This window comes from Pieris rapae, chromosome 6 (genome assembly GCF_905147795.1).
Source record: "Pieris rapae chromosome 6, ilPieRapa1.1, whole genome shotgun sequence".
Classification (NCBI taxonomy): domain Eukaryota; kingdom Metazoa; phylum Arthropoda; class Insecta; order Lepidoptera; family Pieridae; genus Pieris; species Pieris rapae.
Window position 1 is genome coordinate 5,095,855 of NC_059514.1, and position 25,402 is coordinate 5,121,256.

At 31.2% G+C, this 25,402-nt stretch overlaps 1 protein-coding gene and 1 long non-coding RNA gene across 2 annotated transcripts in view; both read right to left on the minus strand.

The window, feature by feature from the left end:
* The window catches only part of LOC110992460 (neuronal PAS domain-containing protein 4B), a 93,193-nt gene that overhangs the window by 29,675 nt on the left and 38,116 nt on the right, over positions 1-25,402 (minus strand). The window contains exons 4-6 of the mRNA XM_022258289.2: positions 19,166-19,227; positions 16,249-16,338; positions 10,047-10,220 (exon numbers count right to left, since the gene is read on the minus strand). Coding sequence (XP_022113981.2) covers positions 10,047-10,220; positions 16,249-16,338; positions 19,166-19,227 — 326 coding nt within the window. The remainder of the gene's footprint in view (positions 1-10,046; positions 10,221-16,248; positions 16,339-19,165; positions 19,228-25,402) is intronic.
* Positions 1,601-1,897, minus strand: LOC110995999. The gene is made up of 2 exons (XR_002600269.2): positions 1,789-1,897; positions 1,601-1,704 (listed from the first exon to the last, which is right to left on the minus strand). It is a non-coding gene; the product is annotated as an uncharacterized LOC110995999 (long non-coding RNA).

The window sequence follows — 25,402 nt, forward strand, 5'->3', positions numbered from 1 at the left end:
TTAAGTAAAATGTGGTGGAAAGAGCATTTAGAGTGTGGAAAAGAAGGTTTCCCTGCATAGGGTCACAATTAAGGGTGGCTTTAAAAAATGTACAGGCTATCATTGTTGTGTATTGCATAATATATTTATATAAAAGAGGGAATATCTGCCGAAAGACGATGGACATTCTACACTTTGCCTTCCATAGCAAAGATTTAGCAGATCATTAGAATCATTACTAGCTACAGAACCGCGGTAGTAAATAATGAAATATATCAATAAATAATATAAAATTCATCATGTATTTAAAAGCCTATAATATTAACTCATATGTACCTATTATTCTTGCATTGAACTACAGCTATACGACAGTTACCTTCCATAGCAAAGATTTAGCAGATCATTAGAATCATTACTAGCTACAGAACAGCGGTAGTAAATAATGAAATATATTAATAAATAATATAAAATTCATCATGTATTTAAAAGCCTATAATATTAAGTCATATGTACCTATTATTCTTGCAATGAACTACAGCTATACGACAGTTAGCGACCCAGGATATTCTCTAGGACTTTCTATTACATATTATATGAGTTAGCATCAATCTACTTTATTACAAGACATTTTAAATGAACATGTGACTAGATTAATAAAATGTTTAATTATAACATAAATACAAACAATTTTTATTAAAAAAAACAATACAATATTAACATGAAACCTTAAAGCAGCAATTTAATATTTTCTATCTAATTGTTTCTTCTTGCATTTCACTTGCATGGATTTTTGGTGGGCTTCAAATCAAATCATTTATTCTAATTACCATATTGACCACCTAAAATGGCACTTTTGAGTAAAGATTATTCTAGTTCTTCTAAAAGGCAGTTTCATGTGGAGAAGAATGGGCAAGAAACTCCACAGTTACTCTTTCATTTAAAATAAAATTTAGAATATTTGTATACATAAGTTAAATAATTATATGTGAAGACAATGTACTCCTAAAATAATATTACTATACAGATCTTTATTGTAGTTAGTATACATACATGTTCCTCACATATTTACAAATATTGAAACCATAGAATATTATACATTAAAGAGTAATAAAAAACCAATAAAACAGTGTGTGAGATAAACGTTAAATAATGTGTTTGTAGTATTATACAACAAAAAATAATATGTAAATTTAGATCTGCAACCAATTGATTTTGTCAAGGCTCTATGATTTTCCTATGAAGCAGGACCAGTATATATCACAGCATTCTTATCTTGAATATAATCCTCTAATTTGTAATATACTTGTTTACAAATGTAAATTTTCACTTATTGAGGAGTTTTAATGTCACAGGGTATTTTATTGTAACTTTTAACCCAATATACCCCATAAATGATGTTTGAATTTTGGCTAATCTGAAAGATGGTTCAGCTACTTCATCTTTATTTCTAGTAATGAAATTATATCTAACAGATTCGTAACAACAAAGTTTATAACTGGCTCTGACAGCTTTCTTTTGAAAAATAAAAATGGATTCAATGTCAGCAGCCCGACCCCACAGTAAAATCAGATTCTCTTCCTTAGCATAATTCGGCAAATCACGCTCTCCCTTTTTGTTTTTCATAGATAGCTGGAGTGATCCGTTTCTTTTCAGGTTAGGACTGGGTAATCCTTGAGTAGCATCATCAATTTGGCGGTTTCTTTTTGAGCCAAGTTAGTACGGTCCCTTTAACAAAACATAAATGTATTACTTTTTTACGAAACACAAGATAACCCGGAATAAATAACACGAAAATATGTTTGTACTTACTTGTTTGCCCGTTGGCTGCTTGCTGACATCATTATTTATATATTTCAGTATCGTTATAGGTGTAAACCGTATTAAAACAGAGAAAAACAACTTTATTTTTATTTTGATTAATTTGATACTTCAAACTTTTCAAGAACATATAACGAATGAAGATTTCAAAAATGGACTTCATTCGTTCAGTTTGTCTAGTGTTGTAATACAAAATAAATATTCCCCACAAATAAAAAACATTTTTATTGGGATGTCATTGTTCATTGCACTGGCAACAAATTGATCAATTGTTAAGTTTGACTATAGTTAAAATAGGCATTGAAAAACGCATTTACGATTTTACTACTGGTTAGTCATTTAACTATAGTTAAATTAACAAATGGTCATACCACTTTTTACTACGGATCAAAAAACTGGCCCTTATTAGTCAGATAAACCTGTCAATTAAACTAAACTGTTTACTTCAGTTGTCTGTATGGACACATACAGTTGCCAAGGACGGAAAATTTAAAAATAGTATTATGGAAGAATAACATCAAATCAATAGTATTGTCTTTTATTTACATAACTTTTACACATTTAAAGAAAAACACTTTTTTAACGGATTATAGATATGTATTATTATATTTAAACTTATAATTATTTGTACATAATTTTAAATTTAAACCGACGTTTCGCGTGCTTTACAGCGTGCGTGGTCACGGTGACTGAAGACAAAGGTGTTAAATGTCAAAAAGTATTACAGCTGCAGAAAATGTTGTGTTATCTGTATTTATTTCCCCGGAGTTGGTATCACGCACGCTGTAAAGCACGCGAAACGTCGGTTTAAATTTAAAATTATGTACAAATAATTATAAGTTTAAATATAATAATACATATCTATAATCCGTTAAAAAAGTGTTTTTCTTTAAACATCAAATCAATTCAAAATCGCCAATAGAAACCCGCATCTCCATAAATTAAAATAATCGTAATTTCACTTTCACAAGTGTTAATCTACCCTACAATTACGATTAATTATATCATTGGGATCCACATTCGGGTTTCTTACATAAATAGCTTTCAAATCGTAGCTAATTACATATCAATACGTGTATTGATCGGAGACATATCATTTGAAGTTCTCACGATTATAAAAATTGCTCATTACATACACTCTTGAACCGCACGTACCTATATTAATTCAAATAATGACCGATTTCGTCACTAGAAAACACCGAATATATATAATTAGAGGCATCTATATTATTCTTTAATTACGAAGGTCGATTTGAAGGTGAGATTGTGAAATTTTATTTTGTTTAACCGTGTATGATTTGATTGAATGTGACGAGTAATGCAATCAAAGATGTATACAAGACGAAATAAGCTAAGCGTAAAGAGAATGAAGCATTAATACTAAAGTTAAGCGATATATGATTTACTTTTTTTATAGAACAGGGGGCAAACGGGCAGGAAGCTCACCTGATGTTAAGTGGTACCGCCGCCCATGGACACTCTCAATGCCAGAGGGCCCGCGAGTGCGTTGCCGGCCTTTTAAGAATAGGTACGCTCTTTACTTGCCCCCTTTCAGTAAAATAAAGTATTAAACTGTTATATAATGATGTTTTCACTAAGGATTACAACCATCTTCCAAAATTCTCGATCAAACGATACTTATTTTAAGTTCTTTTTCAATCGCACTCTTAATTTCTGCAATTGAATTTCTAGTTTTCGGTTAAGTGGCACCTCACAACCTCCTTCACCAACTTCCTCACACTTCTCCCCTGTCTTCAGAAAACCTTTGAGCCTGGGTGACAGTAAGACCTTTACTTCATCGGTCGAGCGAGTAGAGAAAATTTTTCTACTCTTTCTTGATCTCTGCGTGTTAAATGTCTAAAAATTCTGGATACATTAGTAACAAAGTGTCAAAAGATGATTTATTGCCTGTAATCGTCTTAGTATAGACACGTTTGTTTGCTTCGCTGTCTAGGGAATCCAAAACATTATATAAAGCCACGCTGTAGCACGTATAAATATAATTATTTACATCCTTATTCATTGAATCTATATAATTGAACAAAAATAATATTTATATAGTAATATAACCAACATAAGACTCTATCTTTTGAGCAAAATATAGTTTAACATACGTATTATGTATTTCATACAAATAAAATACAATAGATATATAAACGTTAGGTATACAGTAAAATATTGCATAGTAATGTTTTGCTCAGAGATCCGAGCCGTTATTATAATGTGGAATAAGATTAGTATATTGAACGAAACTGTATCGACAGCAACGGAAATTAGAACGATATGTTTTATTATCTATCTCTATCTATTGTTTGAGTTAAACATTACGTGATTATATTAACTCACATAATTTATAAATATATAATAGTCTATAAGCTGTCTGTGTCTCAAAGTTATTTCAATTTCAGGGGTTCAAATGCAGTCTAAACAAATATTTGAGTAGAAGATTCGTACGGTTAAGAATATTTAGTTCTGTTAGAGAAAAGTGTTTTTCACTCATTTTATAGCTTTTACTGCTAAACGATCTAAGTTTTATGTTTTACATAGATAGTTGTGTGCAATAGATGTGCTTGTTTGACTATCGTACATTATTTTTTTTACTTTATTAAAACACCGCTAGTTCAAAAAGTCAATACCAAAATCATTCAATTACCAATCGGTACTATCTGATTTAATTAAAAAAAGTCTATTTTGTCTTGTCCGCTTGCTCGTTTCAATCTCAAATTTCGATAAGAGATATTGTATTGTCATGCTGACTGTACATTCGAAGCAGTTGCACAAGTTTCTTTTGTCATTGTATAATGATGGTTAGCGCTGTTTTGTGTGTTGGAATGTACTTCGATTAGACTTGTGTGCCATACAGAAATGGATCATTCTTTTACTAATAACCAATGATATATTATGGCTATATTTTAACTCTTAAGAGATGGTATTAAAGTGTACAGTCGGTTGCATAATTGTTAATGAGTGCAAATGAAATCAGATTTTCTGATACTGTGATCGATGGCTACACTAACGTGGGTTTTTTGGTTGGTAATTGATTTAAAGGTGTCATTTGATGGATTATCGTGATTAGGTAAGTCTTCATAATTCGATGTCATTGTAATGTACGGCTTAATTTATAAAAGGTTATTTTTTATTGAAACAAATTTCAGAAGTTTAAACCAAAAAGGTTTCGTACATATGACATTTCTCGTGTCAAAGTATTTAAAAGATTTAATGTTATCAAATTTGTAAATTCAACAAAATAATTAATGAAATTCGAAGTTCTCGTTATTTCGTTATTACTCACGGCGTCATTTTCTGTTTTGGATATGAATAATTCAGAATTTTCATTTATCTCCAAATCTTTATCGGAAGCCGAATGTTTACAACTGGTACCATCTTTAGAGACAAACACGTATGAGTTCCCTAAAACCAAAATAAAACAAACCAAAAAGCCTTGTATCCAGCTCTTACTAGAATGGAGTAATGAAAAAGATAACAAGAGCACAACACACGAATTCCTAGCGCATCGCTTACGTCAAATTGGCAGAAAGGACTTAGCGAAATGGCTTGGCAGAGTCGTTTTCTATCGCCTCGCTAAAGACATTAATGAAACTATATTACAAAAGCTATTTAGAGAGAACATAACTCAATATAATCGTAATGATAATAAAGATAATGATGACATAAATGACGATGCTTGGAATAGTTTAGACTCTGTGTTATGTGCAGTCTTCATAGTGCTTGCTGCAAGTTTTCTAGTAATATGTTGTAGGATTTTTTGCTTGTTTATACTGACTGGGGCTAAAGTGATAAATGAGGAAAACAATTTGATAGAACGCAATGTTGACAGCGAAGACTAATAATTACACGAACCAAAGTTTATAGACAATTTGCTGACAAAATAGGTATATTTAGTCAGCACTGACTTTGACTGCAGTAGCAGTAACATCTGAATACTGGCGCATCTTTCATTAATATAGATTGGATGTCAAAGGATTACGTTCCCTTTTATTAGCATACAAGCGAGTCCTATGACCCTATTGGATAAGCCTATTGCATAACCCTCTTGAGAGATAATAAACTGACACATCTAAGTAGATGAATACAAATATAATAGCAATAATCATCAGAAAGCTCAAAATAAACTCGTAAATACATTTTGTCATACAAAAGAAACATTCGAATTACAAAATAAAAGGAACACAAGGCAGTCGTCCCAAACGTCCACTAACAAGCCAGCTAGGCTTACCATCGCCAGTGTCATCTGTAGATAAGCCTCATTAGTGACTTTAACTTCATCAGCTGATACAAGTAAATGCTTAAGCTAATAGCACTCTTTAACTGTACATGTTTAATGCTAACTTGTACGGTCCCCTATCTGTAGTGGTTTATTGTTGTGATGACATTGTGACCTAACATAAGTCAGAACGACGCTGCTGTTACTACAGTTGTAGTTCAAGTTTAAATCTTTTTAAAAGTTAATATAGTATTTAGGTTCCCTGTCCTAAGTTTTTATCTAAAGCCAACCTAATAAATAAAAATTCAACAATGGAAACAGTTCGAGCTAAAGCGGTAAAAAATAAATAAACTTGTACTTTGGCATGAAGGTATATACTCGCAGGTCTTGCTAAAAATTGCTTTTTAGATCATCGAAAATATTTCTTTGAGAAAAATATTGGTCTATGTAGCCTTCTATCGGTGAGAATTTTAATCTGAACCTTCCAGTTTATGCTTACTATTAATAAAAAAAAAGCAAATTTTAGTCACATTCAGTAAATTCATTATTAAGTGGCATAACAGACGGTGCTTAAATAAACTATCCTTATGATGTATTGCAAATATACTTGCTCATAGCAAACATTGCGAGAGTCTTTGAAGCACGTGCAATAAAATTAATCGCTAACTATACCAACAGAGATGGCCTGTGTTTGTCAAACGCTTGCTTTACAGGAGATATATTGACTCACAAGCAGTTGTTCTACACATTGAACCAAGCATCGCTTCCTTAAGATCTACTTAAATTAATTAAGTAAAAAGATAAATTATTTTTATGTTAAAAAATAAGTTTAAAATATATAAATTATAAGTATAAATTTTGGGTTTTATTTCCATAAAATCGAACACTTTTCGATTTTTATTTTAAAGTGTCATTAATAGTAATTTTTTTTATGGGACACGAGGGAAACGAGCAACTGGTACTTTGAATGAACTGATAACCGCCGCCCATGGACACCTGCAACGCCAGGGGCAAGCGGGTGGTTTACCGACCTTTTAGGGAATGGTTCTTGAAGCTCCTAACCGTATGGTTTTGGATATAGCCGTCAGCTGATTCCACAAAGAGGTGTTGCTAGGCAGAGAGTACATTAAAAAGTTCTGTGATATTGAACGCCTGGATTTCTTTTTAATATTAATGTACTCTACATATTTATAACGTCACTAAATTCGTCTTTATTGAAAACATAAATATTATTCTATGTTCAATTTTAGTTAGATAAAACATTTGATTGTTAATAAACCACTTCAATTTATAATGATTATCATGAATATGACTTAAAAGTATATGTTCGTTAGTTGTAAACTGATTTTTGGTAGATATTATACGTAATAAATGATAGACGAAATAGAATTAGTACAAATAGTTATTTTGTTTTACTAGATAATGTACTAGTTGGATAAAAGTTGAGGCTTATGAAAGGTTATAAAATTATATGTTTTACGAACGTTTAAAATTTTTAAATATCCACAAAAAATTACATACGTCATTGATAGCGGAAGCGTTGCTAGCGCCATCTTTTCGCTAATAATATCTTACAACGTGTATTTTTATATTCCCAACTTTCATGCTGTGTTATATAAGCAAAGTTTTATTGAAGTTCTATATTACAAGTGATTGAAATAAGTTACCGATAATTGATAGTTTGGACATGTGTTCGCACGATTATTTTTACGAGCACTTAAATGTTATGAAAGTTGTTTATTGAGACCCATCACCATTGAATTATGAAATAAATTACTTATATCGATGTTTGATGGTTTTGGTTGGCTATAATTACGTAAATATTTGATTGGATAAAGATGAACGCTATAATGAATTTGGTATGGGTACTTTGCTTTTCATATGAAATTGAATAAATATAATATGTAATAATATTTGAATAATAATAATGATCAAAGTTTATAATTTGAGTTTTTTTTCTCATTCCGATCAAGAATCAAGTTAAACATTGCTTTTTAGTATATACTATGCATTGTTAATATCATATTTTATTAACTTTCTGTCTGTATCAAATTAAAAAGTAGAGAGCGATTTAGTTTATAATTACCTAGGTAACATTGAAAATGAAAAACGCGTTAATGTAGAAAGTTGCCAATACTTTTATTGATTTTCGAAGTAATCTTCGTTCTTCTACACATCGTGGATTTGAAGGAGCCACTGAGAAAACCAGCCCATTCTTCCTTAGGGGTCTTTTCTATGGCATGGTGCGGTTTCAACGCATCTTCAGGGCTCGTAAAGCGAATACCTCGAATCTAGTACAAAGCTTCCTGTCGTCTTCATGATCGTGTAATATTTTGCTGATAGGTCACTCTCTTATCTTCCTTTATCATGCGTCGCACAACATGGATGTTATCTTCAGTTGTCCCTGTTCAAGGACGTCCCTCACGCGTATCATCATAGAGATTACCACGTCCGATTATATATATATATATATATCAGCATATAGCATGGGATCCGCATATAAGTACTATAAGAAGAAGACGCTTATACTCGTTAAAACAATTATAAAAAGAAGCACGAAATGAGGCTTCATTAAGAATTACTAATCGCAGCCTATCATAGCTTTGTTGAGTAAGCCCTCAACGAAAGTCAAAATAAATCTTTGACCGAAAATTTACTCGCATTAGGTTAATTTTGGCGTGTAACAAGAGTTTTAGATTTGCCGCCAATTCACAAAAACAAATGACAAATGAATGCAATATACTACAATAGGTTATCAAAGAGTTCTAAAATTGATATTCATTTTTTTTTGTTAGCAATGTTTGTAACTAGCCAGTTCTAAACCTTTTCAGTGTTGCCCACGTATTCACATCGATATAGTTATGATAACGTTGATAATAAATTAATTAAGCTTTTAAGTCTTACTATCACTTTAATAAATATTGATTGATTTCATTAAATTGCCGCTTAATGCATCTTGCTTTCTCTTAGATCTAATTACATTAAACCTTTCAATCAAAGAAGTTGCAAATCTAGTTGCATAAGAATTTGTATTCTATCTTCACATAGTAACTAACACTCTATACTAAATTTATAGAAAGGAATATTATTATTTTATATGTTGGACGCATTTAAAAAAAATGTTATTCTCATTGGAATGCCACATTATGACTGAGTAATATAGGATATACATTATACATATAATATATTACCAAAATATTTTAAATATAAATAAATAATCGGCTGTGTGACGCAGTCATAGTATTTTCCATACTACTACGCTACTTTAATTCTTAGTATCTGTGAGGAAAATCTTGAATTTAACACTTATCTAATATTTTCCATATCGTTTTCATCACATAAAAGGGTTAAGTGATTATATAATCACACATAGAATCTGATATTGCAACATATTAATGACACATAATAATGTGAAATAAGTTTTTTCATACTTTATAGCAATTATCAAAATGAACAAATGAAAAATAATATATTGGCGCATGTGATGACAATTTTACAAATGTACTTATTTCTTACTTTTACTTACTTTGATATAACCCCGACGTTTTTTTTTAAATTTCACGTCAGAGGAATGGGAGTTTATACAGTAAAGTGTTTCTCTCTCTTTTCTATCTGTTATAATTATATTTTAATAACTTGAATAATTCATATTATAAGTATCGTAATACAGCTATTACTTACTGCAAGCGATGCCCAACCACGGGGACCAAACGTTAAATTTTAGTTTTTTTATTAATAAATAATAATATTATTATGTATAGCTGAGATAGCTAAAAGGTGAATTGGCACTATGTTATTATTATTTGGTATTATTGGTTGGTTATTATTTGGTATTCTTGTTAATCGCTTCATCATAAAGACGTTTTCAACAGAGATATTTATTTATTTATTAATATAATTTATCTATAATAATTCATATAGGTAACATAATGTTGTGTATGTTATAGTCATTTGAAAAATGATTCTAAACTAACAGCTGTAGTTCTCCAATGAAAACGTAACAAGATATTTTTTGTCTACTAACCTTTTGATCTCCGAATCGCATCTGTCGTCGCGCATTCCTGGCGACATTCATCCGGCAAAGAAATACTCTATCTTCACCATCAGATGGCGCTCTTGACAATTCTGTCCTCACAGCTTGCTGGTCCTGTTTGTCGATCACGTCATATACACTGTCTCCATGGATTAATAGATCCTCCTGCAAATTAAAAATATTTCTAATAATGTGTGTATAAGATATATTATAATATATTGATAATTAGAGACTAGAAACAATTATTTATTCATTATAATAAAATAATAGTTGCATAAAATGAGTTTTCTATTCTGTAACTGTCTATTTTATTAATTAATCACTAAATATGAAATTGTTTTCTGTTTCTTCATTTATACGTTGGTTTCCTTATAATGTTATTATGGGCACATCGATGATAACCAGCCGGAAAAAAATCTCAAATAGGTACAGATAGTCGATTTTTATTAAACACATCATGAAAATATTAACTTAATTAACGATTACTGCCATATTATATTGTATAGAATTTTAAGCTATATACCCACCACACAATTCTTATGATGAATTGAGAAGATTCGGCATTAAATACAATATCACAATGGTATTACAAGGCAGATTTAAGAAGCCAAGAATTTTAATAAAGGAACCGCGCTAATGTCTCATTACATAACCACAATATTAGCACAAACGCTTTTATTTTTAAGGCGTACTCGGAGATTACTTCAACATTTTCATCATTGCCCCAACCGCAGGGTATTATTTTAATTGTGGGGCTGACACTTCAGTCTGTAGCTACATGCCATATTGCAGAAAATTATCAAGTTTTAATGACACCGTTGAATGACATTATGTTGTGATAGAATATAACGCAACTTCGACAACACTGTAATAATAAAAATTAAGAATTCGCAGACTTTACAAACAAAAACAATTGAAATTATACTGGTATGCCACTTAAATGTTTTCATTGGATTTACAAGAATTTTCATAGAGATGAGAGATTTGAAATTGAAATATAGTTTAAATGATTTCTTAGCTAGCCGAAATAAAATTGAGATATCGTCTCCCAGGTCTAACCGGATGATTCCTAACATTTTTACGCAGTTACGTTTATTTACCTTACATTCAGAGCTATAAATCTATATAAACTATTAAGTTAACATTTTAAAGCAACATATCTGAAAGGAGCAAAAAGGCACAAAAGTCTGGAATAAATCTGAGGTAAAGCATAATTATGAGGTTCTTCAGAGCAAACCTGCCCGGAGGTCAGACAGGGTTAATAAAATTGTTGTTTAAACTCAGTTTAATCCTTGTTGTTTATGCATTAAACAAATTTCAATTAAGGCCGGGTTTATTAGATGCATTTAATTAAATCATAGGTGGTTTAGCTCTAACCGACTTCAAAAACATACAGGAATAAAACAAGGATTAATTTGAAGAGTATTTTTGACTTATATTTCCAATGTCATGCTTAAACTACATATAAAATGTGGTATTGAAGAGGTGTTTAGGTATTAGTTAAAGCTTTGGCGATCTTCTTGAATTTAAGTATTGCATAAAACAGAAATACAATTGTACTGTTATCTAAGTTATTTTGTGCAATCTAAACCCCTTATTCGTTTTGTCTTCATAATAGTTTACATGCGGAAAAGATTCAGTATTTTATCTTTCGATGAAGGATTATTTTATTTTGCCATTAGGTAAAGGACAAGTGAAATAAATGTTAGAAATATTTATTAAATAGTGTCGCAACGTATAAACAATTATATAATTTGGTGTGATATTATAAACACAAAAACCCCAAATAAATTTCCTGAACTTAATGTGTCTATATAAATCTGTAGAATGTTCTTGCATGTTTTTATTATCTGTGCACCATTAGCATATTAAATTAACTGTATGAATACCAATATTATCGCTAGTAATAACATTGAAATTCCTGCAAAAAATTATGTATAAGGCACGTGGGATCCTCGAAGCGCGTCATTCAGACACGCCCCCTGTCGCGACCCACCTGTTAAGACATAATTGTGCGCCCACGCAACCATGGGGGTCTTGCTTCACTGAATATTGTTTTATGAACTATTTAGTATTTATCTATGGATTTGGTTGTAAGTTATTGCGTAACTTACGATTCTAAGGGCCTCTTTCACAATGTATGGATAAAGCACCAAATAGCTATGCAACACATACATTATATTTGAAAGATAAAAGCTCCAAATAAGATACATCGCGTTTCATGACGAATAGCGATATCTGACAGTCGTGAAACGCAACAAACCCTAGTTTATCCTACCAATAAGTAATAAATAACTGATTTGGAACTTATCCGGACATTGTGAAACAGCCTTAACCGTTTCTTGCGCTTGAATCCTGGCTGTGTATTATTTCTAACTTTATATATATCTTACTCGTATCCTATATATGTAAGCTACGTCTCTAAAATTAAAAACTTACATACGAAAGTATTGAACCTATATTAAGATATAGGTAAAGATGCATCAACAATATTATTATTACAAATGTGTCTAGTTAACAAATACAGCCCGCGGTTACCATCAATCAAAAATCAAACAAAGTTGTTAATAATTAACATAATATAAACACGGCCTCTGTTAACATATGTTCTTGCCTCTAGTACAGATTAATGATGTTAACGAAAGCTATATGTAATTGTATTACAAATGAATATATTGTGATTTATAGCCTGCTCACCAATCATTACTATTAGGCTCAATAGGACTTACAAACAATATCTATGAATGTGTCGCTTATACCAACACATGAAGACGAATGTACGAAGTTTTGAACTAATACTGTGTACTTCATTGTATCGAAACCTAGCGCTGTGCGCAAATGAACTCAACCAAATCCTCAAAAGTTTGAAGTGCTCAATGTACCTGCGGAAGTTACTATTACTTGCTACAATACATATTTATACATATTTTTATTACCAAAAAATTTGAGGACGTGTTAAAATCCGGCTGATCGTCACATTATGATTAACTTGTTTTCATTTCGCGTCACTCGGGTTATATGTATTTTTAAAACTCTTTTACAAATTATATTTAGTTAGTTACGTTAGTTTCGTCCTCAACTTTATATTTTTTTGTGAGTTTTTGTGAACTAATGTAAAGGCAAAGTATTAATAGTATTTTATCAGTCTAACCTCTCTTATGTCTCCCAAACTAATTTTCCCCATAATCTTAGGACTGACAATGGTGTGCCTTTCATGTTAAGAATATACCTATGGAAATGAGGTGTATACCCAGGGCTTATTACTTTAAAATCAACAGCCACCGAACCGCTCTTTACGAGACAATTTCTATACTTGATAAAATTATGGAAACGTAAGGCTGAGAAATAATAAAAACTATACAATATTCTGTTTATATCGAGTTCAAGCTAGTTAGACAGTTAATAACTCAAAGACCTTTTTTTACATGAAGTTCTACATGTGAAAATATCTCTTTGAATTATTTCTCAATTGAATAATCATACAATTGTTCACTTGCTCATACAATGTTTTCCAGACCAGTCGGAGCCTCAGGCACTTCCTTGCCATTTGACAAAACCAAAATCGGATGATCCTCCTCACTCCTCTCCATACAACTGATTTATCGCAAATAAGGGGAAAAGAGTACTTACGCAAGGGTTCTAAATAAATTGGTCGGTGTGTTAATGGTTATCAATAAATAGGTGAGCGACGAAACATGGCATTATCATTATCGACTTGCATATTGAATTGTGAGCGTATTGTTTATGACTACGTGTGTGGTGTATGCTTGATGGGTTAATAATACAGGAAAACCAAATATGCCCTAAGGAAGTCTTTCATATTACATGTAAATTCATATATTTAGCAATATAACAATATTTATTTATTTATTCACACTTATACAAAAACTTACATATAAAAATGCTTCGTTAAATTATTTAGTGACAATAAATACAAGTATTCTATTAATTTAATGGAAGCGAAGATTTTGACGAAGGACGCGGAGGTATTTGATATTTCTGCTTTCCCGATATAAATATATCTGAAAAGTTCCCCAAAGACGCGATCTGAAGCCCTCGGCAGGCATCGACCAAGCATTGTTCAACCATTTGACTAATAGAGGCGGTAACGTATGAGAATCACAAAAACAATTACTAATGATTAAAGTATTATCCAATAATCCGCCTACACACTAATTTTCTTCTCTAAACACCGCACTGCTCTGGATTTAACTAGACAATATTAAGTACTTACTCTAAAATCTTATCATTAATCTTAATTGCGGAATAACAATAAAATATTGCCTATACTTGGTGAAGATGGCATTAGAAATTGAACTTTAAATATAGACATAATAGATTCAAATTATAGTTGTGAATAGTAATGATCGATTTTGATCATTATTACCGGCTTATAAGAACGGGATCGTGGGAATAATGGAGATAGTTGAGTTATGAGATTCTGATGACTTCAATAACTTCAGTTTGATGCCAATTTTGTTGTACTGAGATTCTAAGTCACTTTTGATAATTCTTAGTCGAGTTGATACATAGAAGTAGGTAATATAAAGTAATCTAAATAAGTTATTCACAGTTAATTGTGATGATCATGATTTGATATAAAACATTACCCTAGTGACTTGAGCGTGCACCTCTCAACCCTTCGGTAGACGTTCGACACATACGTTCTGTAATGGACTTTTCTTTCTGCGCGGTTAACACTCGCTCGGTGAGGAACCCGGCAGCTTATATATTATAATATTTTTCTATAAAAAATAAAAAAAAGCCTACAAATCGACAGCTTGTGTCGTCAAACTACTTGGTATGACTGAATGACGATAAGGTTTGTTGTTGCTGGATTGTTTAGTTATAGCAATGTAAAGTGCTAAAAGTTTGAAATTTAGTTGTGACAAAACACGGGCCGCTGAAATTACCTATCCGATTTTGTATACAATTGGCGATTGAACTATTTCACTTAGATAAGCTATAATTATATTATTACAATTGCAAAGCGCATAAAATAATAAAATATTTATTAATCTGGGACATTTTACAAATGAATAAATTTAAGCAAATTGTATATTTAGTAATTCTAATATACCTAATAACTAACCTTAAAATTTAATAATTAAAATATATGAAAAAATGTGTATCCCATGATCCATTTAGATACAGGGTTTTTAGTAATTTTGGATTGATAAATCTGTAGAACATTCCAAATACATTGCGTCATATAAAAATATCTTTTCTGACACGAACAATTCAAACCTTGGATACCTAAAGCATTTCAAATAACAGTTAAATCGAAAAGTCAAAGTATTGCTCAAGAGTACAGTAACGATTCAATGAAGATCAGATACAACATTGATTGGACACTTTTATCAGATGACATCTGACAATCTGTAGGTACCAGATCACAACATCACAACTGGCTCGTCTATAAAGGTATAAATTAATACATATACATTTGTACGCTGTATTGCTAGTATTTTTTAATTAAATGTATATTTACTTATTGTATTTTTATTTTTGGAACATTAATGATTACCAATTTATTCGTATATTTTAGAAATTATAGCTTTATATATATATACTGTAGATATAGCATTATCAGTGGTTTTGTCAACGCCAATAAATAAATGTCCACAGACTAAGAAGTGTTCAACGAAAATTAGTTTCGTACTATAATTATTAAATAGTTTGTGTTTGCAACAGTAATTTCTGTGCATTATTCTCGCGCTTTCTAACTGTATCCCAGTATAAAAATAATGGTAAAATTAAATACAACTTGTGAGGTATAATTTAGTTTTCGCCGCGTGAAGCATTGATGAGCCTAATGATAGGAAGTCAATGTGTTCAAATTATGATTTATAGTAGTGATATTGATAAATTGATACTTAACTATTATTTATTTCCTGTGCTTATAGCACGTATTGATATTCGCGGCGTGTTTCATCTTTAAATTTCGAAAGGTCACATTGTATTGTCGGGTTTGATTGTTTTAGGATAACAGAAAGCGTTAACATTGGAGAATACGAAACAATATTTGTTTTAATTAATAGAATATATCTGATGTGCCTGCATAATTATCTTTATTATAAAATTGCTATGGTTTGTGTTAGACCCTTTAAAAGCATTAGTATATTTTATGCAAAAAATCAACTGAGATTCCGCACGAATCACTGTATCCAATATACTATTAAATTGAACTTACCATAGAATGCCCCAGATACTCCGCAGCATTATCCGATATATACAGAAGTTTCCCGTTCTGCGTCATCATCATGAGAAAACCGTTGAGAGCCTGTCGACAAAATATATCAATTTATAAACTGGTTGCATGCATGAGTCATCGTACTATTGTATCTTAAATCTATTGGTACGAAAACGTAAGTCATACTATCTCGTACCACTATATCAAGATATATAGACGGATGTACTGTTGACATTATAAATAAATTTTATCTTCTTGTATTCTGTACATTGTTTTTTTACCCTGCTACCTGCCCTATTGCTTTTTAACGTTTATATTATTTATTATCATAAATAATACTGGATTATATAAATATTTTACAGAATTGTCAGTTTTTCATTTTCAGTTAGTTACGTATTTTTGTTGAAGAACCGTTACAATTTTTAGTTCTATAACATGAAAACATATATAATGGAATATTATACAGTTTATGAATACAATTAAGAATTAGATATCAGATACATTCTTATTATGTTTAGATTATATAATATTTTTACATTAAGTGAGAATCCAGTTCTATATGTATGTAAGCGACTCAAGAGCTTAAAATGAATTAGAAATATCAGTTTGGTGCAACTGGTAAAGCAATATTATAGTAATGCTAACGCGGATATAATAAAGGTTAAGCATTGTCAAAGTTGAAAGCGTGAACTTGTAACAACTAGTGTGTATGGAAATAATATTGCTATATCCTGTTTCAAATAATTTTATCTTTAACAATGTTTTTTCCAATACTAGCGCTACAAAAAAACTGCATCATCAGCACATCCCACAATCCACATACACACCACGTATATACCCTTTGCAAAACTTCACACAACACAACCGTGTATTAGAGAGGTATTACATAGATAAATATATTTAATAATAAATTTGTTTAACCTTTTTTGGGTGTATTTCATCTATGGCGATATCTTTACTATATTTTTTTATCATAAATTGTTTTTTTATATATGTATATCATTTTTTAGTTTTCTGTAGGAGTACGAAACAAATTAATAAGTAGGTCAATACGGTTACTTTCAATGTTAATAATCTTTAATAATTAAATACCAAATATCACATATTATTAAATACACTTATCATATATTATTAAAGATGGACTGTGCCTTATATTTTTTTCACATTATAAATAAGAAGGATATTATTTTAACGCTCTTTTGATACTTGCACTGTTATCAGAGGGGTCTTTAGTTACGACTAGGAAAGGATAATTAAAACGTTAAGTGTTTCCCTCCCTCCTCAAACACTCAAGTCAACAGTTTGAATCCCTTCTCTACCTTTAGATTTTATTTCTATATGCATAAGTATCTGTCTGTATGTCTCTATAGTATGTCTTTCGACAAAATGATCAAAAATCAGACGCAGAAATGTACAAACTTAAAAAATAATATAAAAATAAATTTATTATCTATTATAGCTTTATATTGTCTATGCGCAAGTTAACAGAAAGGGCATAGTTTCGTAACTGTGCGTTAGATCTTTACAACTAACACCCACCGGTATGAAACACCGTTTAATTTATTATTTATTCCAATTTAACAAGAACTAGATTCGCGGTGATATTCAATTGTAAATCGTTAGATTTTCTGCATTTAGTCCTAATAAACCATTCGTAATTTACTAGTGATTTGTTGCTACTTTAAACATAAAAAGCTCTTTACACTCAGGTTCAATAATAAAGGTTGGTCTAAATAAAACGATTGAGAATATCGTACGTTGCCCAGGTAACACAGATGATATAACCTACTTAGAAACATGGTCTGTCTAGACTACAGAACATGTCTATGTTAATTAATAATAATTATACGTTTGCTTCTCTTTAAGACTTCATTAGCTTTATATAAATTATTATATTTGAACGCAATTTGAATACGATGCAATTCCTAAGTGAATTCAAACAAATTGTTTCGTTCGAATCGAACCTAGAAAAATAGTTTCATGGATAATCCTAGAACTGAGTTTAACATTTAAACTGTATACATTTTTACCGAACGGTTCTATAAGAAAAATTGTTTTTTTTCTCAAAACACAAAATTAAACTGAAGTTAATAACAGGTTGTCAGAAACCACGCCTGTTTAATGTGTAGTTTACTTAAATCATAATAACTTTCATTTGTCTCTTTCTGTTTTATGAGCTTTATACTATAAAGAAAGTGACAGAAGATAATTATTAATTTGTTGCATTGTAGCGTGGGAAACGAAATTGTAAGAAGCTGCATGCTACACAAAAGAATGTTTTTATAATTCCTTTATTGAAATTAGTTATGTTCTGTTTCAAAAGACTTTTCATCTTAAGTATCAGTATAAATTCTTAATTTAATTATTTGTTAAATAAATCTTAATATATATATTTCTTGTGTGCGTGTGTATGTGACTGAACTCCTCCTAAACGACTGGACCGATTTAGACGAAATTTTTTGTGTGTGTTCAAGGGGATCTGGGAGTGGTTTAGATTCACAATTTTGTCCGCTGGACAATGTTTTTTTAATTAATTTTCAATTTATTAGTTGTTGTTGATTTTGGAATGTTTTACATTGGATCCGAGAGACGGCGCTACCATCGCAGTGTCAAATTTTAAATAATATTCGAATTTTAATTTTAGTCTGTCCCGAAATTTAAAAAAAAGTTTTGTTATCATTGTGTTATATCGTGTGTGACCATGTGCTGGTGCATCGTTAGATATTGTCATAACATTTTAATAATAATTTTCATCAAAATGGCTTATTAAAAATTGAAATTTTGAAATTAAAGACGTGTAGACAGGACAACGTCTGTCGGATCCGCTAGTAAAACTATATTTTTTTAAGGAGATATAGCCAAGAGATTAAGTATTGAGTAAAATGTCATATACAGATGTATTTCGTCCGTATCTTACCTTTGAGAATCCAAAGTTTTGTCCAGTACTTGGTTGTTGCGTGATGTCGAAGCGTTTGAAAACTGTAACAAAAGATTGTTTTCTGAAATTGTATGCCTCCCTTAGTAAAATTATGAATATATGATATTTAATTTCCGATTAAAATCACAATGTTCTAATAACGCGAATATTGTGAACCAATGTAGTTCACCTTATAAATAAGTCGCTGTTTAGTGAATTTCTTATGTTGTTTTAAAAATTATATTATTAAAAACATTCTCCTGACTTTATAGAAACACTTAGAAATACTAGGACCACGATTCTTTTGTCGCATTTTTTAAAAATAATTTCTTTGGCTAATACCCCGCCTGTATAATACATATATATTGTCCGAAGTATTAAGTAACGTATGTGTATATATTATAAGCCGTATATTGAACAGTCAGTCAGGACATTGTTCTACCGTGTATTGTTGCAAGGATAGGCTTTATCGCTATTTGTAATATAAAACTTTGCTCAGTAATTTTTTTTAACAGGGGTCAAACGGGCAGCCTCCTAATGATGTTAAATGATGATTGACGTCATCTGATGTTAAGTGATACCACCTATCGACACTCTTACACACTCAAACTTAATCCCAGAGGGCTGGCAATTTCGTTTCTGTCCTTAATTTACATTATTGGGAATATAAAATAGATTCTATATTTTGGAGGACATTGTCTCCACGGCCAAAAATCAAAGGAATTATATATTTATCTGTTAAAAGCCATAGTTTCATTTTAGTCGAGGATACTTAAAATAAAATATTTATACCTTATATATAACAACAAGAAACTATTGGAAATAATGAATGTTTATATCAAAGACAACCGTATACCTTGAATTCCACAGACTAAGTCATCCAACTCATTAGTGCCTTCATTTTACAGTTGAATAGAAAGTACAAGCCGAGAAACATATGTATGTATTGTCATTTAGATTACACACATATTCCGTTCATAAAACAGTTAATAGTAAGATAATGTTCTTCGGTATATGAAAATGGTAGCATCAGAAATGGGAACACGAGCATTGATAATTCGATAGGTTTTGGTTATTGTTTCGTTGCGATTTAGAATAGGTATAAACAGGGACTGGGAACTCACTGATTTTCAGTATTGACTTTTATTTGAAACATGTAATGTAAATTCCTTACGAAAAACTTAAATTAATTATTACTTTTATTCCGCTAAAATTTATCACCTCTTTTTTGTTTGTCCGTGGGCTTACAAAATCAGCATCCGCACTGTAATATCCAATAGCAACCGCGATACCGATTCCGACGTTTGTTGTAGTTCTCTCTATATAGCTGTGATATGTAATGTGAGCTTTGGATAGCCAAACAAATACTTATTATTGAGACCGATTTCGCTATTTAAAGTTTCAGGGTGAGAGTTAGACAATGACGACTATTACCTACCAAGTTTTTTTCCCTGGTCGGTTTTATAAATTGGTAATATATATTCAAAAAACAAAAGTTAATGTTTTATTCGGTCTTTCGCTGAAGGGTGCTATGGAGGCTAGATACTCCAAGGCTGGGACGCACTGATCCAATTTGGCGAAGTCATCGGAAGTCAGAATTTACATCAACAGCAAGCACACGGGATAAGACAATTAATCACCAAACCCTTATATTAATTTACTCTATTGCCTTTTATTATTTACAATCAACTTAATAGTCGTAATTACTAGTACTTCCAGGTAATCTATAGCAGAATTGAAAACAAGAAATATCCTAAAGCGATTGTATTTATAAGACAAGAAAGTAAAGATAACATTCTCCGTAAGGAAATCTTATCATCATCAGTCAACACATAAATTAACTATATATAATACTTTCAGACCATAAATAATATATGGAGTTGATTACTGATAAGCAAAAGCTAACAATCGACAATTTGAGGTGGCCCAATTTATTGTATAATCTGTTACTTCAGTATAATATATTTTAAGATATAATTCACGCAATACTTTGATTTTCGATAACTATTTTGAGTAAGATTTTAATTACAAAATAAATAATATTGTAGCAAAATTAGATATGTCTATTAAGAATGCAAGAGTGAACACGAATACTTTTGTCCTGTGGTTTGATAGAATATTTAAAGCCTCTGTTAGTTTAGGCAAATGCTTTCTTGGGATTCCGTAACCAAAACGCACATATGCTAATAAATAAATGCGATCGTGTAGTATTTGACTAAGACGGCTACTAGAATGCAAGTAGATGTACCAACCAAATATTCCACCCAAATACTTTTTTCCACGAACATTTATTAACCTTATCATACTTATATTTGAGGGTATATTATTAAAGTAGACCGTAATATTCTTTTATAACGATTTTAAAAGTAATCCCGCTCATTACGAATTCTGATTTTAATATTACGAAATTACCAATATTGCATTTAGTAAGAAAAAATACCTAGTACTTTAGAATGCGGATCCGAAATTATTGTGGTTTGTATTCAACCTTCGATTATAATAATAATTATATAGCTACTATGGTATAATAATCTACTATATTGGTAATGTTAAACCGGATACACAATGATTTTTATTTTATCCGTCAAAAAGGTAGATTCATAAATCTGCCAAATTTAAATTTCGAATGAATAGAGAGTGTTCTATTCCGAATTTAAATATACACAGATGCAATGTGCAAGTTTTAAACTTACTACCATTTGACAGCAAAATTTGTCATTGTTATAAAAATCGATGTCACTGCACTTACGAGCCGTTCAAAATCGATCCATATCGATACTTTCTCAAGCTAACAACGATAAACAATAAGCTGAGCCCGATTATATCGATAAGATATCGAATAATTCCAGACTCTAATGGGCCTACATAAGGGGATTTACACTTTCTAAAAGGGTTTTCTAAGGATGGATTAGAATATTGATAAGCCTAGCGTTTGCTAAGATCTAGTTGCTAGGTAACTGCAATCTACGGCTTGCAAATTTATTCTGATGAGTACTCAATGATAATTTGATAATTCTGATGCGATTTACGAATTGAGTAATCAAATTACCATCAAATACATTACTTACATGCCTGAACTATCATTGAGTTTGATCGTGATAAAAGGCCGGCAACGCACTCGGGAGCCCTCAGTGAGTGTTAAGGGCGGCGGTATCAATCAACAACAGGTGAGCCCGTTTGCACCCTGTTTTATAAAAAAATTACGAATATTTATATAATAAAATGCTGAGTATATTTATGAACATATTTCTCTGTATCTAATTAATAGACGAAAATGTAGTGAAACTTCTTTCCCTGTCCTTAGGTTTGTATTTCGAATATTCAAAAATATTTTTTAATTAATGTTATATCGGCATTGATATTAAATAATTACTTAATTCGCCGAAACAACTCCGTGTTTTGCAAATGCCACTATTCAGACTAAAAGTCTGAACAACTGAACAAATGAATCCCTAATACAAATATAATAGCTGACTCGTCCCTACGATTACTCAAAGTCGGTATAAATCGCCTCACGAATTGTAACTGATTCTAATGTTTGAACATTAGTTTTGACGCTCTCACGCGGTTTCATAAATTGACATATGAACGTGCACAATTAAATATCAAGCTCTAAATGTGTTTGTTCACTGTGTATATTGTCTATGTACTATGTCTGGATATATAACAATGGAAAAGGACATCTTTAATATATGTATTTCGCCAATGAAATTATAAATTACGAGTGAAATTTTTATATTATAATTTTATGGTATAAAAATAAGCACTAAATAAATATGTCAAATTGTTAACTTCCAAATAAGTTTTAGTCAGTTTAATATGGAGTCAGCCTGTACATTAAATAGACAGTCATAGGCGTCTCCATACCATTAAAAAAATATAAAGTACTAATGGAAATAAATAACATAACAGAGGTAGAAACAAAAACATTTATGTTTTCCTGATACTAAATTAAACGTCTTAAGGTGTATACTGACCAACGTTACGAGGTGTAATGCAACATGTAACACAGCGAGCATTCGTGCAGTCAGTCGTCGTGTTACGGGGAAACTAGCGAGCAATGAGGGGCTGGTTGCTCGTTTTGAGTGCTCTACCCGGCTGTCGGTTTTTTAGCGAATCCTTTGATTGTTACGCGGTTCGGTCAGTACGCTGTTGCAATTCGTCGGCTATCTTGAGTGTACTAACATCGAAAGCGGAACACAGAGTTTTGACGAGCATGCGTGATACGATGCGAATGTTACATTACACCTTGTAACGTTGGTCAGTACCCATCTTTAAATGAAACTAACGAATAGTTATTGCATTAGTAAAATGGTGAGATAGTAAAAAGAGAAAGATCTAACGGCTGCTATTCATTCTCCTTCATAGCAGAAATCTAATTTTATTTTATCCTTATCACTCTATCGATTAATAGAAATCATAAAATAACGGTTAAAGATTATATAACTATTAAAATAAATAAAAAATGTTGGGGTACAAAAACCTAAATGTAATTAATAACACACATATTTAATTGTTACTATAATTAATTAGGACTCGCGGGCGATCGTTTTGAAACGCATTCGAGTAATGTTAATCAATTCTAAGTACCACTCATCTATTAGCATGCCGTTGAAATAACGATGACTAGGGATGGCCTGTTATCTGGATACTTCGCTGTGATTCTACTTGATAAATATATCCTTTATATATTATACTAAAGTGATAATTTATTTTAATTGATTAAAATATTAAATTATAATAGAATGTTAATTTCATTCTTAAAAGCATTCTTAAAAGTTAACGCTACCGTGAGGTGTATATTGGTTGACCCGTATTGGTAAGTAAAATCAAAGTATTTTCGTCTAAGATAAGTATAAATGAATAATACGGGACGATGTTTGCGTTTGATTGACGTGGTCAACAAACTGTAACCAAATATTTTAAAAGCAAATAATTGTTCAAAATTCAGTATATCACTGCTATTTTTGGACAGGATTCTGTGACATACCGTTATAAAATAGCTGCGATGTTCCAGCACTAATCGATATATCTCCTGGACGATATATGATGAGTTTTATGAGCAACTTGATAGTTTGCTATAAACATTATTTAATGTAATTAGTGCATCGTATGGAAGGAGACAGATTTATATTTAATGCTTGTGTTGTTACGTCAAGAATTGAAATTATTGATTAAATTTCATAACAGTTTATATGAACTGGTTTTATGAGGTACCTACCTTAAAATAATTATTAATTCCATTTCTAAGAGAAGTTTTTTCTTGAAGGATAATTTCTTTTATACGTAATACACCGGCAAAGGGTTGGGACGCTTTGGGTGCCAACTTTTTATTGGGATATCAACCCATTTTGTGATGGATGATGTGATTTTGTGATTACACAGACATACATGATTGCGTTGCAATGATGGCAATGCAACCGTGATGCTACAGCTATCAATTGGGTGGTGCTCATTTGAAATAATGTAATTAAAAAGTATTCTATACTTTTTTTGTGTAAATAAAAAATAATAAAGTCAGAGCAACTTACCTTTCCCAAAATTCTTTTCCCGTTTAGCGTAGGTTCTTTCAGTTTGACCTAACGTTTACACAAATTCTATTTTTGAATTATCAATAATCACATACTGACGTCACAATCCTCACGCCACTTAATTGCCTCAAAAACCGGTGCTGTGAGGCGTCCAACGATCGACGGTGGGCGAACAAGCGGACAGATTGTCCAGATACATAACATTACTGGACTAACGAACATCTCAATTTAGCTAGCCACCTGCCTTGTTCGATAAATCCATTTCCATTCTGGAGCTGAATAGCTGGCATTCTTCAATGAAACAAACCGAATCAAAGCGCATCAAGCCAAAAGCATAAAGCCAAACGTATTACACGTACAGTGGTGATGGCACAGTAACACATGTTGTGAATGCTTCTACGTAAAACGACAATCATGGGGAGGAAACTTGCATGTTTAGGCCCAAATTGTATGTGTTTCAGGTACATCAATATAATAAAACAGACTCATCATACGGGATCTATACTAAATTGTTAAATGTTTTTAAACTTGTTCTAAAAGCTAATCTTTGGTCATCTAATTATATCGCTATAGAGTTAACCCATCTGTAGCATCATACGCAACAGATCTTACCAATGAATAAACGTCAATTGTTATCTAGTATTTGGTGACCAGGAAAAATAATTAGGCAGGTTAGGATTCGTCTAACAGTGACCATAATTACTAA